The 15,750-nt window shown below is 40.4% G+C and overlaps 1 protein-coding gene across 1 annotated transcript in view; it reads right to left on the bottom strand.

Moving 5' to 3' along the window:
- Positions 1-15,750, bottom strand: part of mark4b (MAP/microtubule affinity-regulating kinase 4b) — a 48,398-nt gene that overhangs the window by 14,363 nt on the left and 18,285 nt on the right. Inside the window, exons 3-12 of the mRNA XM_070905951.1 lie at positions 15,514-15,567; positions 4,681-4,729; positions 4,500-4,565; positions 3,780-3,850; positions 3,100-3,156; positions 2,392-2,628; positions 2,004-2,123; positions 1,521-1,620; positions 878-987; positions 130-319 (exon numbers count right to left, since the gene is read on the bottom strand). Coding sequence (XP_070762052.1) covers positions 130-319; positions 878-987; positions 1,521-1,620; positions 2,004-2,123; positions 2,392-2,628; positions 3,100-3,156; positions 3,780-3,850; positions 4,500-4,565; positions 4,681-4,729; positions 15,514-15,567 — 1,054 coding nt within the window. The remainder of the gene's footprint in view (positions 1-129; positions 320-877; positions 988-1,520; positions 1,621-2,003; positions 2,124-2,391; positions 2,629-3,099; positions 3,157-3,779; positions 3,851-4,499; positions 4,566-4,680; positions 4,730-15,513; positions 15,568-15,750) is intronic.

Below are 15,750 nucleotides of genomic sequence, written 5' to 3'. Positions count from 1 at the left end.
AACAGAGATCTCAGTGAGGTGGATTTCTTTCACAATTTCATTCAATTTCAGAATGAATCAAAGCAACTCTAACTAATCACAAAACAAGCTCAACTCCACTATGCCACTGATCTCGATGTTTTGCCTTACAGAAGTCAGAGTGTCGTCTCTGGCGGTGGTAAGTGGAGGCGCTGCGCTGTGCCTTGTGGCCAGAGGAGGAAGAAGCTGCCCCAGAGGAAGAAGAGGAAGTGGTGTGTTTGCTGGTTCCGTTGGTGATGGTGCCGGGTCGGATTCGAGCTAGACTCAGACTGCTGCCAGAACGAGACTCACTGCCCTCCGTCTACGAGACAGACAGATACAGACACAAGATTTACACTTACAATATGACTGGAAACAGACATTAGGTTGTTCACAGCTTCTCTCAGAGCAACAACCCCGGGCTATAACCAAGACCAAGTTAGTCCAGTTCGTTCAAAAACCAGGTCCAGCTAATTTCATGTCTCAATCTATATCAGCCTGGGACCAAGACCAGAAAGTATCATATATTCATATTCGTCAATTGAGTAAAACAGATTCAGTCATATTTTTTTATGTTCTACTTTGTTTTGACTGTGATTGCAACTAAATGACCTGCACAGCTGTAAAGTATTTAAGATTAGCATTATGAACGTCTAATGACACAAACCCTCTCCATCCTAAATCTGACATATTCCCAAAGTGTGGTATTTCTTCATTTTGTGATAACTTTATTTAGTATTTGAGCCTGTCTGAGAAGATATATACTATACACTGTCAAATAAAGCCATAAATCATTACCCCGTATTGCATCTAAATATAGAGCGAGGTCTGCAAAAAACAAACAAACAAACCAAACAAAAAGCCAAGACAACACACTCACCTCATTCTTGCGTCCCAGCAGCAGGTATGTAGCGGTGACCTCATTGTACTTCTGACTGACCAGCGACTCTCTGACCTCTTCTCTGGTGAAGCCCATCCCAACCATCACATCTGGAACGAGACAAATTTAATTAGAAACAGTTATTCCACAATTTCCACAACAAGTGACAAGTTACACAAGAATCACGCAGGTTGATCTGTCCAATTATGAAAGACCTTCAGTGCTTGATCCATATGCAGGACCTGAATTTAACACCTGCCAAGAGTTTAGTGCCAGTACAAGTAACTATGGTTACTAAATTATGACATCCCATAGGTCAGTATGCACCAGAACTCCTTTAAAGCCAATCAAAAGTCACCTTGACAGGTACTGATGACTTTGCAGCCACAACTCCAGACAGCCGCTTATGTAATGGAGGCTTTGAACATGACCCACCCAGATTCCATATCCCCAACATCCCACAAAATATGCCTTCCCAGCTTACCTTCACTGAATATTTCTGTTTACCATTACTGTAACTTGCCACATGATCCAACTCATCACCAGATGGCTATCGGTTAATCATTTTGTGATCAACTCTTAAGTAAATAAATGAATGGTAAAAGGTGTTTTAAAAAGCCTTTTAGTGTAGTGTTTTTCTCACCAATGCGGTTGGTATCATTCAAGTCCTCCACAGGCTCTGTATGGGGCTTCAGCTCCTCGCTGTCATAGCCGACGTTAATCCACTTATCTTTCATTATTTGCTGGTGAGGAAAGAGAAAGAGAGAGAGGCATTGACATATCCAGCTACACAGTATAGACAAAATCTGCTATAAAAATGTTTGGAAGATGTTTTTTTTTTTTTTTTTTCAAATGTAACTTTCAATTTTGGACATCCGCAACTTCAACATTTTGCTTTGTATCCATGTTCGGTTGTTCATATTTTACCTTATGCACGGATTATTCTATGTACTCATTAAAAAAAAAAACATGTGTGCGCCTTTGTTCGTCTTTGTGTGTTTTCATTTATTATTGTTGACCTTGAAAAATAAAGTCACAGGGCAATTATACTTTGACTGTTAAACGAATTGGATTGTACATGCTGTATGTGCCTCCCAATAATACTGTTGTAAAGTTTCCTCCTCACCTCCAGCGAGCAGCGCTTGGAAGGGTTGAGGACCAGGAAGCGGCGCAGGATTCCCTCGCAGTCTGTAGACATGTAGAAGGGCACACGATATTTCCCCCTCAAAACACGCTCCCGCAGCTCCTGAACACAACACACATTGACACACAATGAGTTTCCACTACAGGGACACTGAACCAATAAAAGAACCAAAGAAATCAGCATATTTAAATGCCGTTTATTGTCTTTTAGTATTGTGATATTGTGATGCTCAATTATATGATTAAAGGTTCCTTGTTGAGTTTTTGACCTCTGTTTTTCTATTAGCAAAACCAAAGAAATCCCTTCACTGAGCTTTAAGTAATCTTAAATGACATTTATACTGGACTAAAACAGCCTCCACGTCACCCACCTTTAGGTTCTGTCCGTCAAAGGGCAAGGACCCACTGACCAGCGTGTACAAGATGACACCCAGGCTCCAGATGTCCACCTCTGGACCGTCATACTTCTTGCCTTGGAAGAGCTCTGGGGCAGCATAGGGCGGGGAGCCGCAGAACGTGTCCAATTTACTGCCTGCAGAGAACTCGTTACTGAAGCCAAAGTCGGCTATTTTGATGTTGGAGTCAGCGTCTAGTAGCAAGTTCTCCGCCTGCACGAAACAACATAGACAGTGAAACACAACAAAAATACAGAAAAAAAGATTATTTGCATATTTTCCACTTAAAGCTGGAGTCTTTCATTTCTTTCAGAGCTGTCACACAGGAAGTGATGCCTTTTCTGCCTGTGCAGTGGATAATACAATTTGGTGCCTGGCATGTATTGAACTTTTGCAATGGCAGATATAAATAAATGGTAGTTGTAGTTCGAAGCTCATTTCAGTTACCTATTGATGCCATAAAGAATGACAATTAAAAGTTATGGATAATAGCTTTAAGTAAATGTCTGTCACTATCTCATTCTCACGTGTAAAATGAATAGATACAGTCTGTTTATTAAACAGTTAAAACATTAAACAATTAAAGTGTTAATGATTGAGACAGAGATTTAGTTTAACAGAGTTTTGGTTATCTCAAGAAGGTTCATTCTTTTCATTATTTTTCTTATAACATTGTGTGATCACCTTCAAGTCTCTGTGAACAATGTTCTTCTGATGACAGTAGTGCACCGCTGAGACAATCTGAGGATAGAGACAGAAAAAAAAGGACATCAAATGAGGGAAGATAATTGCACTTAATGTTTGTACTTTGTACTTTGCTCCATTATTACATTCACACACCCTCCTTGACCAGCGATATAACACAACATTACAAATAAAAAGCAGACGACTGAATTTCTTGCTGTTCCATCACACTTACTGTTTGTTTTATTTGGTCTGAACCACAGTGGAAAAGTTTACTGCATTTCTGAAATTGGTCTGCTTTAGGTTCACACTGCCCAGTTACAAGCAAAGCAGGGACTATAAATAAATGGGTCACAAGACGCTCCAATTTCAGCTGCTGTAACTTAGCTGTAAGCATCATGAATTTACCTGTCCTCTTCATCTCTTCTTAATCAGTCCAAACTTTATTTTGTTCTGTTCAGTTTTCCAACCACAAGGAACTGCTGGAGATGTTCAATCAGAACCCCAGAATATTGGCCAAGCTATCAGTTGGGCTCACAGTGGAGTGTTATGATCCTGGATCATATTTGTTTTGATGTTTGATCTCTCTCCTCCACTTTTGCTTTGGTTTCCCTTCCAGCTATTGGCTGTTTAGGGACAAACAGACAGACAGGTGAGGTAAGGTATGAGGTTTAACTCACCTGTCTGAACTTGGCTCTGGCCTCTTTCTCCTTCATTCTGCCGTGAGCCACAAGGTAGTCGAACACTTCGCCTGGAAGAAAAACGAAGTATGAGTATGAAGACTGCTGTTCAGGCAAACATGGAAGCTGTTTAATACACGTCACATGTTCTATACACCTTCCAATTATATATGACGATAAACTGTCGCAAACAACTGGTCCATATTAATAGTTTTGGTGCCAATGTGTGTGTGTGTGTGTGTGTGTGTGTGTGTGTGTGTGTGTGTGTGTGTTGAACAGAGCAGCATGTTAGCTGGTGAGCTACTGCCTCCTTATTAGGTATTGGAGGTAAGAGATCACACAACATACAGAGAGAGCAGAGGAGAGAGATTAAGGGATCATGAGGAGAGAAGAAAGGAAAAATAGATAAGCTGCAAAAATAGAAGAGTGCATGGGAAACAGCTGAACAACGTTAAAGTGCACAATGAATAGAAGAGCAGACAGAAAGAAGACAAGTAAAAGAAAGACAGTAAAGCAGTCAAGCCAAGTGTCTGCCTTTTTCAGAGACAGACATGAGATCTCTAATGAAAATGGAGACAAAGGGATAGAACTCAATCGCTTATATCTTAAATGAATTAGTTCATCAGTTGTACTGTATAGTTCAGTCAAAGTAATCAATCTAATTGGCACCATTCAATACTTGGCAATGATGATGATGATGGTGGTGGGGATGTCACTCACCTCCGCTGGCGTATTCCATAATCAGGTAAAGAGTCTTCTCAGTCTCAATCACCTCAAACAACTGCACTGTAACACACAGAGGAAGAGACGTCAACACAAAGGCCAGCATGGAAACACACACACACACATACACTCACCACCTCCAAACACACACAAGATCATTCACTGGAGTGTAACTCACCTATGTTGGGATGGTTGAGAGTTTTCATGATGCGTACCTCTCGAAACAGCTGAAAGAAAATTTAAAAAAGGAGGAAATGAATAGTCAAGTCTCAATTATAAGATTACACGTAAGTCTATGGGCAATATGAACAAAACAAAAGTGACAATTATTGCAGCATTATCTTGACATGAACATGCTAATACATGCTTATGTATTCAAAATCAGATGGTTAAACTCATGCTCACTGCATTCAGTATTGTGAATTGTTGTGTTTTACTAGAACAAAATGCTATAATCAACACAGTTTGTATGTATGAACAGTATAAGGTTTATTTACCCATAAGTGAGTAAGTAACAGTGAATCATAAAATCTCAACATGAGAGGTTTGTCATCATACGAGGTATGTATGGTTACAATCAATATATGAAGACACAATGAACAATACTACAGCAAAATGCACTGTATGTAAATTAAATAATACATCTGAGTCGAGAAAGAAACACCCTTCTCACATCTTATTTCTCATCATTCATCAAATGAATTGTTCTTCAGTTAATTAATACAATCCACAGCTGGTATATAGACACTGTTCCCCTTCATCCATCTTATCCTCACACACGACCACCTCTAGACGTGGGGCCACCCAAGGGAGTGTCTCACTGGTGCTAGGCTGACAGTGGGGCCTCCTCTCCTGGAGACTGCTGCCTCATCCTCTCTCTCTCTCTCTCTCTCTCTCTCTCTCTCTCTCTCTCTCTCTAATTAAAGTAATGTATTTGTCTGTGAACTCCATTTTAAAAGATTACAGAGGGAAAGTGTCAGGGCTTAATACATCGTAGTGGGCGGTTATGAGATGTTTTGAATACCAGATGGAATTAAAGTAAATTGAAAATCACAGAAATCAGAGAAAATATCGAGTGAGTGTTTGTCAATGTCAAGTCAGTTTGAAGAGGACCCTTGCCAATTAATTGCAGACATGTTTTTAAGGGTCTGCATACAGCTTATGTGAAGTGTGAAACAAATGCAATTAAGCCATTCATCCATCATCAGTTGTTTGGGTTTGGTTATTAGTGATAAAGTGAGACATTCTGACCCTGGAGGGGAAATGTGAAATGTGTGAGTGTGTATGTGGAGTGCATGAGAGCAGGAACCAGAAACAGAAATGGAAAATGAGGCAAATTAACAATGCACATGAGATGAGGGGCATATTTATAAATTCTTTAAGAATAAATTACACACGAGTGAAAAAAGTGAAAGCACAGAAAAAAGAAAGAGACAAGAGAACAACAAGAACACAAAAGCAAGAATTCACTGATGCCTTCATTTTTGTAACTGACACGCTCCTCCCTCATCTCTATCTCCATTATTAGAATATAAAACCTCATACAATGCCCATCTTTCATGTTCTTATGGTTGCATTTCTATATTTGTACACTACAGTAGAATCTCTGTATTTCTCTGCAGCTCAATGAGAAGCATCACTGAATCGTGGTCGTCACATATTTTCCTTTTTTACTGATTTTATGCTAATCAATGGGTTAAGGGGAATCTTACAACCAACTCATGGTGCTTTTAAGATTAAAAAGGTGATTGTTCTATGACTCCTAGTCAGTGGTCATTAGGTAAACTGACAATGGACAAACATTTTTGTTGGTCTAAAAAGACAATAACCGGCATTCCAAAAATGAAAATGTGAGTAAACTGCGAGCCACGTGTTCAAGGCATTGCTTTCTTGCACTGAACTAACAACATTTCACGATGACATAACTTTACAGTCGCCCGAGGCCATGTGTGTTTCAACAGACACCATCGGAGACAGATTACTGGTATTCAACGGCCCCCAAGGAAAAAGACCAGGTTAGTTCGTCTATGCAAACACACATCCTCCCACACATGCACAAACACACTTGGTCATATTATATGGCCAAATGTAATGTTTGATAAGACAATGACTACTTCAAAAGACAAAACAACAAAAAACAATTAATACACAAGAACTGGTGTATATGATGAACTTATAACAAAGTTTTATTACAAATCAATTGCCAATTTCTCATAATATATCTCTGATACAAGACGTTGCTACTTTTTCCTGTGTTATATAATTGTAAACTGAAAATGTTTGTGTTTTGGACAAGTCATTTAAAGATCCCATCAAGTGCTGTGGAAAAATATAACTGACAGATTGATTGATTATTTGCAGCCATAAAGCGTGTTTGAAAAATTAACTCCTCATATAAAAAGGCAGGAATGCACAGCTCCAGTGATCCCGTCCGTTATTTTTAAAACCCTGATGTGAATTTATATGAAGAAGAACAATGTTGTGTTGGAGAAGCATTCACACATAAGAACCACAGGGAATATTCTCTGGCTGGTAACGTGTTCTAAACGTTAGTTTCTATTCTTCTCTGTCAGTTTTTCTACTCAATGCTCTCAAAATGGGAGCTGCATTGTCATAAGCACGCGCGCGCACACACACACACACACACACACACACACACACACACACACACACACACACACACACACACACACACACACACACACACACACACAGAGTATGTGTAATTGAATTAAGTGCATGGTGCATCAGCTGTTCATCTGAGCTTTAAGAAGAATTATCGGCTAAGCCTCCCCTCCCTCCCCTCTCTCTCTCTCCTATACACCCATTCACCTCTCTTTCTCTTGCTCTCTCCCCCCTCTCTAATACTTATTCACCTCTTCCTCTCCCTCATTTTCACCAGAAACCTCAGCAACTGGCCAGGAAATTGTTGAGTCACTGGTATTGATCAACAGTCCAATCAATCCTCAGCTAATACTACTGTAATGTTGTGCTGTGGAGCAGTAATTTCTTATTTTCTTTTTACCCTTTTAGGTGCATTTTTTCTTAGTAAAAACAAAAATGTCAGATTTTTCCCATCACATCCGAATCCAGCATTTGGCCACTGATCCAACAGCATAACTTCAATCTCTTGCTTTGTTATGTTCACTCTCCTTTCCTGGTTCTCTCCCATGGCGATTGCCCCGCGTCACAGTTGCCATGTCAACCCAGGTATTAATCCCTAGGGCTGGGGGGAGGTGGGGCGCCAAGCACATGGAAGGAGCTGCACACACAGCTGCTGTTATGTGGTGTCCTCGTCTCACAAAATATGTAGATTTTGGGGTTTTAAAGGATTATGGGTAGCCTTAATTCAATTGCTTTCAAACTCTTCTGGACCAAATACAAATATTTACAAGCCACTTTTCTCAGTTCCAGAAAATATTTACATAAAAAGAAGTGTATTCGTTCACTTTTCCTGTCTTCATCTCTTCTACCCTCTCTTCCCTCCTTTCAGACAGCATTAATCAACTTCTGAGCATTCATATCCTCTCTGTCTCTCTCTGTCCTTGCCAGGAATTATTAATCAACTGCTTAGTCAGAGCTCTCACTGCTTTTCTACAAGGATTTACACAAAGCGACTTAATGACACACTGTCGGGTTTTTACTCCCTTTTCTCATTCTCACTTTGAGAGTAGTGCTGCGTGGGTTTGATTCATGTGTCTGGCCTGCCAGTCTGTCACCCTTTGACCCGTTTATCCAGGCCGTGTATCTGTGTTTTTCCTCTTCTTCACACAAATGTACGCTCATACAAACTCAGAAAGAGAGAGAGGGATCATGAAGAAAACACTGATGTTGTAATAGAGAAATGAGGAATCGATAATGCATGTCTAGCTGACATATTCAAAACGCCAGTCCCGTCACATCTCTACTGCTTGACGCAGTCTAAAACACAACAGTACTCACAATGTGAGACACACTTCCTCTTATCAGCTGCAGCCAATCATGAGACCAGAAAAATACAGAGAAAAAAGGGAAAGACAAAGAGCGACAGAATTAGAGAGTGAACACACAGGCCTCTCTCTCTACTCCCACATCAGAGTATGAATAACCCTCTGTTTGTGTGTATGTGTGTGTGCGTGTGTGTGTGTGTGTGCGCACATGTGTCTGTAAACTCTGAATGACACACAGTCCATTACTGACTGCGGTTGAGAGGACACATTTTATACCACTTCAGTCAGTATATGGCAACTACTTACTGCAAAGCTGTATTTCTGTCGCACATATGAGCTTCTATAATTCTCTGAAGACAATTACTGGCATGGTACCCTTCAGCAAGGCACAGCTCAATCAAAGCCAGTCCATTTGGACAAAACACTACAGATCATTGGTGTTCGTTGTGTCGTGTCATGTCATGTCATGTCAAAAGTTGACACTGTAGTTGCTAACTGTTGTTCTGGTTGGATTAAACACTGCATTAAAGGGTTACGGTGTAGTTACAGAGGCTTTGTGCATTATGCCAGTGCTAAGGTACACCTCCAAAATAATACAGCTACATGTTTTACCAATACCTCATCACAAAATCTAGCCAGCCAAACACATGAGCTATCTGAATAATGGAACGCATAAAGCAATGTTCTCCTTCTGCCAAACACATTTCAGACGTGTATTTCAACAAATATCTAAGGAAAATCCTACAGTCTATGAGCCACCTCAGCACATGTCAATGCCTCTAGCAGGGTTTAAGGTAAACAGCAACGAACCGAACGGTCAGTGTCCTGCTGAATGTTTTGGGACCCTCTAATGAGCAACATCACTCAAGGATTTACCTCCGCTCTTTTGGTTGTCGCTGGGGAACACTTGAATAGACTTTTGACCCTGTTTCTCCCTTTGTTGCCTGTTGCTGGGAGAGCTGCCCTTCTACATTATCCCAATAAAGTGCCTACTATATGCACACCTCCTCCCAATGCCTTCATTCCCTTAATGTACAGCAGTAATTGGAGCTCCCAGGCCGGTCGATGAGACGAGCTGAATCATTAATGAAGAGTAGCTGGAGTTTAATTCAGGCCTCATATAGCTAGCTGTTTGACCCAGACTGACTCAGCTTGATTAAATAAGAAGAATTAAATATAGTTTTATAGATGCTGGCTGAACAAGGAACAGTAAGGAGAGGGAGAGAGGGAGAAAGAGAACGCATGAGTGAAAGGCCAAGGCAGGGCATCATACTTCTCTTCTTCTACTGTTCTATTCCTGTTGCTTTGAAGATGAGCTTGTGGGAAAACCTTCTGCTCTTGTTCTGTCTGCCCTCTTGTCCCTTTATTGTCTAATTATTCCCTTTACACACTGGCACAATAAAAACAATGCATACAGCAGCAACATTATGATTATGCACAGACACCCACAGAGGGACAATATGCTGCATACAATAGAAATGCAGATAATGGCATTACACATGCATACAAAGGCAGAGCAGAGACTGTGTCGGGCTGTGAGTTTATCCGCCTCTTATCATACACGTAGGCCTACACACACACACACACACACACACACACACACACACACACACACACACACACACACACACACACACACACACACACACACACACACACACACACACACACACTCTGTCTGTTCTCTTTGGTTCTGTTCTGTATCTTGTCTTTCTCAGGGTCCCTGCTCCTGTGCCAAGGCCTCAATAACACCCCCACCCTACCCCGACTCGACCGCCCCTTTTGTTTGCCTGTCTGGAATTCAGCTCCTGGCTGAGGGGGCCTGGGCGAAGGGGAACAAAACACACTTCACAACATTAGATGGTGGCCCAAACACTGTCCTGCATGCGCACACACATTCAGTTTATTTTTGTGCAAATACACAACATTGGACGGCTGCCTACAAAATACTCCCGTTCTAAAGTATCACCAGGCCTTTGGCTTTTGACGGGGCCCTGCATAGTCTGGTAGATTATCCAACAACACACGCAGGAAAGAGTGCATAACAAAACACTTGGTATGTTGCTATTATGAAGTTTTAAGATATGAAACAGGACAACAACATATTTTTAGTAAGGCATTACCAAAAACCTATAAGAGATTCAAATGAGAGTCAGTGCACAAATCAGTTTTCTGTTTCTGACAACATACACTTATAATGTCTGTAACTCGTATGGTGCGTTCATCAGGAATTCCAACTCTGCTTATAAACACCATTGCAAAGAATGAACTGTTTAAAGAGGGTACAGTTTTGCAATTTGGAGAATTGCTAAGCACAGAGATCTGCACTGTGTGCAACAATAGAAGACAATATTTGGCTTTTCCACTCTGCCTACCTTATTTTACTAGACAAAAAGGTTACTACGAGTACCAATTAGAATTTAGGCAGATTTGTGTTTGATTCTGGTGAAACCTGTGATTATGACTCTCTGCTCTGGTTGATCTGCTGTTGTTTGCCAACTATATTTTACCTAATTAAATAAAGGTTATATATAAGTACACCTGCATATGCATGGTTTACACTAATTTCCAAGGCCAGATACATCAAACCACCTATTGCACACTACTTCACGCTGCACTTTATGATGACTTTTTTTCCCTTGCTTTGTCCATATTGGAAAAGGCTGGAACTTGGGTGAGGCAGGGAACTTGCACAGTGACACTTTGGCACTGCTGGCTGTTCTCTAGAAACCTCACAGTTGCTACGTCCCAGAAATAGTTTTAGACATAGTGTAGTGCTACAGACGGTGGAGAGCTGCGATTACAGTAGAGCTACTACTGCAACACAACGCCTGGGGAGAAAGGAGGCAGAAGTGGGACACAGAACTACAGCAAAGAGAACGAAATAGAGAGTTCATAAAGAGAAAATAAAAAAGGAGGAGTGGGGAGAGAGAGAGAGAATGGGGCATAAAGCTACAACACAGAGAAGAAGTTGACAGAATATAGACTGAGGCATAACAGAGTGTGAAAAGAAAGAGAGCAAGAAGGAGAGCAAGTAGAGAGCTTCTGCACAAAGAATTAGTGAGGTGACAAACGCTACTGTGTGCTTCTATTTCAACCAACTTTGAATACTATGTCTTTTGAATATTAATGTTGTGAAAAATTAAAATGCTAATTATGTGCATTCCCATTAGGTACACTGAAGCATATGAATCAATCTCCCATGAAAGACAAAGGTCTGATTAATGTTGTACAAATACACTTCAGTGGCAGCTCATGTTGCACTTATTTCAAGCTTTCATCCAAAGACAGAAAGAAGGACACATCAACCAATGGTCATAACACCAAAATGAGGCAGGGAGACTTTCCTCCAAAAAAGTATTCAAGAATGTCCGCCTCCCGTGTAAATGAACAAGACATGTAAAGATAGCTTTCTTCATATTTTACTAACTAAAAAATGAATCGATTGATCAAAACAAAATTTGAAGAGATGAATCTGTAATGAAAGTGTAATGTGCACCTCTAAAATGATGTTTGGGAAATTGACTCATGAATAGGCAGACAGGCAGAGAGAGAGAGAGAGAGAGAGTCACCTGGCTGCATTCATAGTGTCCTACCCTAACTACAATAATGCTGACAGGACAGGACACTACTGGCAGCCCCAGCGCTATGCTATGCAGCACTAGACCACTACCACTCTGGTGCAGAATGTACACACACACACACACACACACACACACACACACACACACACACACACACACACACACACACACACACACACACACACACACACACACACACACACACACACAGCGCTGTACCAGCCTCGTTAAAAACCAAGGTCTTTGAAGAGCAGATTCATGGTGTAATTAAGTAAGCATCTCACTGCTGGAACAAAAGGCAAATAATGTTCTGAGAAAAAAAAATGGTGAATCTCACGACCGCTGTTCAGCACAAAAGGGTCTGTATTCCCACAGTGGGACAACCACATACACACACAACCATCCATCACCCCAGCTTCACCTCTGTTAAAAAAAGAGTCAATAGTTTATCAGGTGGCGATAACGCTGACAAATGTTAACTGTGCTGTGAAGTGTGCTTTTGTGGACTGGTTTAGTGACATGATGATGGTACTTGAAAAGTAAAAAGTAAAAGATGAAAAGTCACTCAATAAGTATTTTATGGCCTAGTTTAAGTGTATTTCTGAGATACACAATGATCAACTTCAGTCTCAAAACTGATGCGAACACTTCCATTCTTTGTCATGTGTGCAATGTTGCATGGCAGCAGTCAGTAGCTATCTATCTACTTCCTGACAAGAATCCATACTGGGTTGAAATGTGTTATAACAGAACTGCAGTTGTCAGAAGGCTTAGATTTCACGGCGACCTGAACATTTTCCAGCCACAATAAAATGATCAGAATACGTTTCCCTTCCTTATCCATCTGTGTTTATTTTCCCACAAGAGCTACAAACAATTCAAGGATACAAAGATCAGTTTACATCTTCAGTTTTGATTAATTAGAAGTTTAGTATGCAGGTACTGTAGATCTGAATCTGTTTATACTTAAGAACCTTTTTAGGCATTTTATTCAATTTAGGTAAGATAGTTTTGTTTGACTGGTTTGGTCTTGAGTTTCAATAGCACTTGATTTGCTCGAATGTCACAGTGAACTGAAACAGACTCTCAATCCAGTGTGGGAAGGTCTGGTTGTGAAAAACTTCCTCTGTGTATCCTCCTGCTTTAAATGAACTAAAAGGTACACTTTTTAAAGTCACATAGAAATGTCATGTTCATGCTGTTATCTATGCTGTTATTTCCAGGTGAAACAGAATGTCGGGACAGGGAATAAAACATAGAGGAGCTGTTTAAAAGGGGCTGGGCTGTACCACAACACACACATATGTTAATACTCTTTAAAATGTGTAAATTGCAGAGACAGTCATGCACAACCATGGTAGCTATTGAAAGGACTGGCTCCAATCCCATGACTAGAGAACTGTGAAGTTGGAATAGAATTAGAATTTTTGTTTCCATTTTGTGTTGACGTTAACAGTCAGAGCAGCAAAGTGATGAGTCTGCTGTCCCGGCCAGTATCTAGGCCAGGTGGACCAACTATCGCACAGATTCAGACACCATCAATAACCCAACTCTGTGTTATCAATAGAGCCAAATAACAGCCTGGGCTGGTTAGCTAACCAGCTGGGTATTCATCAATACGCTAGCTGTGTGCGTGATGCAGTATCGATCTCGATGACGCGAGAGAGTGTTGCAGTGAAGGTGCCGATAAAGAAGACTCATAATCACACAAGGCCGAAATTTGGTCAGCCGAGCCGCTGCTGAACAAAGAGTGACTTGTATGAACTGTGAGAGTCTTTCACACAAACTACACACAAGGTTAAAACCCTTTCTGGATGATGATGATTATGTTGAAGAGCGAAGATGACGGAGATCTGGTGCAAACGTGAAAAAAGCATACAGTACATGCCTTAAAAAGGCACAAATTCAACGATTTGTTGATCAACAAAAAATAATCAGCAACTACCATTGATTCGTTGTTTGAGTCAGTTGTCAAGCAAGCAGATATTTGAAGATGTTACCTTGGGCCCTGGGAAATTGTGATGAGCTTCTTTCACTATTTTTTAAACATTTTATAGACAAAACAACTATCAATTAATTGAAAAAAAGAATCCAGTAATGGAAATTAAAGTTAGCTGCACCCCTGGAAAAAAACTGGTGCCAATATTGTATTTTTTATAGCGATCAGTCATAATCGCTATAGGATGTAACCAATAAAACCAAAAAACTGTTTTGGTATCTACACGACACACAGATCGGTCTTTCAGCTGATGTGAGGGGGACTGTATCTGACTTTGTCCTTTGTAAGATTCAATCTCAACACCCATTCAAGATGAAGAATTTCATGCAAATGCTGGCTCAGCCAATGATGCTGCGACACCACAATATTCAATATTCAATATGACTAATGCAAGATTTACTTTTTTACTCAACTATCCGAGAGGTTAGCCTGCCTTGACAGTATGAAAACAAACAGCAATATGCAGACATAAGGTTTTCCACACAAAGCAAGGAAGCAAAAGCATATGCAGAAAAAAATCTCTATACCAATGAGTAAATTATATGTATATATATATTGCAATACTGCTTTATTTTCGAATATTCCACCAACAAAGCCAGATGAGAAAACACTGCAACTTTAATTGCTTGAAAACAGTGTGCAGACCTGAGGCTGTTTCTCACTCAATTTTGTTTCATTAGATCGCTCTCAATTAACACACACATACACACACACACACACGCACACATACGCAAACACACATATGCACAAATAGCCGCAGCAGGCCAAATTCAGACAGGAGGGAGCTTAATCTCATTAGGGCCATGAATGCAACACATGTAGTTAATACATGACCCTATATGTCACTCGACAAGCATACAGTGACGTACATTACTCCAAGCCTTTAACCTAGTTAGTTCCAGTGGACTGAGTGGACAAATGATGGTTATATTATACTGACACAAAGCAGAACTCAAAAGATTTAAGTCACTCATCAAACCAGACAGACAAGCCCTTTATCAAACAATAGCGCAACGGTTCAAGTTGCCTCAACATCAACAATTAACAAATCCTGAACTGATGAGTTTTTACAGCTCTTAACCTGCAGCCAGTAACAACTTCCCCAACACCAAGTTTCACATAACATCAAAAAGGTCAAAGTTCAGACAACTGCTGCACGCACAGGGCAAAACAACAATGTGAAGACGCTACTCTGCTCAATGACTGCCATCTTATTTTAGGGATTTAACGGTCAAACACGGTCATATTCGCATAGATCATGCAGTTACAGAGGTTACGTAGATAATGTAGCATAAGCAGTTTTCTGCTCAAAGACAATTGAGGGATCAGTCAATGACTTTGATGTAGGCTGAAAAACCCACCAGCCAGGACGTCACCACAAACAAAAAACATCCGTGTGTGTGTTTAATGGTTCTGTGATGACTGCATATACTCATACATTCATCTTTTACTGTGACACACAGAAGTCTACACACACACATACAGTTCATGTGACTCACCTTCTGTAGGCTGGTTGGGTTGAGTTGTGTTTTATCGATGATCTTTATTGCAACCTGGGAGGAAACAACAGAAAAAGAAATGAACATAAACAATCTAACAAAGAAAATATTAATTCCACACAACCGAAAGTATCTCATTCTGCCTGACACAATCTCAACAACAATCTAATACTGGCACCTTTCTAAAAAGGTACTATTCATTACAGGTCTATAGTACTAGAATGCTTTTCACTGTAC

This window comes from Enoplosus armatus, chromosome 5 (genome assembly GCF_043641665.1).
Source record: "Enoplosus armatus isolate fEnoArm2 chromosome 5, fEnoArm2.hap1, whole genome shotgun sequence".
In the NCBI taxonomy this organism is placed as follows: domain Eukaryota; kingdom Metazoa; phylum Chordata; class Actinopteri; order Centrarchiformes; family Enoplosidae; genus Enoplosus; species Enoplosus armatus.
The sequence above is the reverse complement of the archived record's forward strand: the minus strand, read 5'-3'. Positions and strand labels throughout refer to the sequence as shown.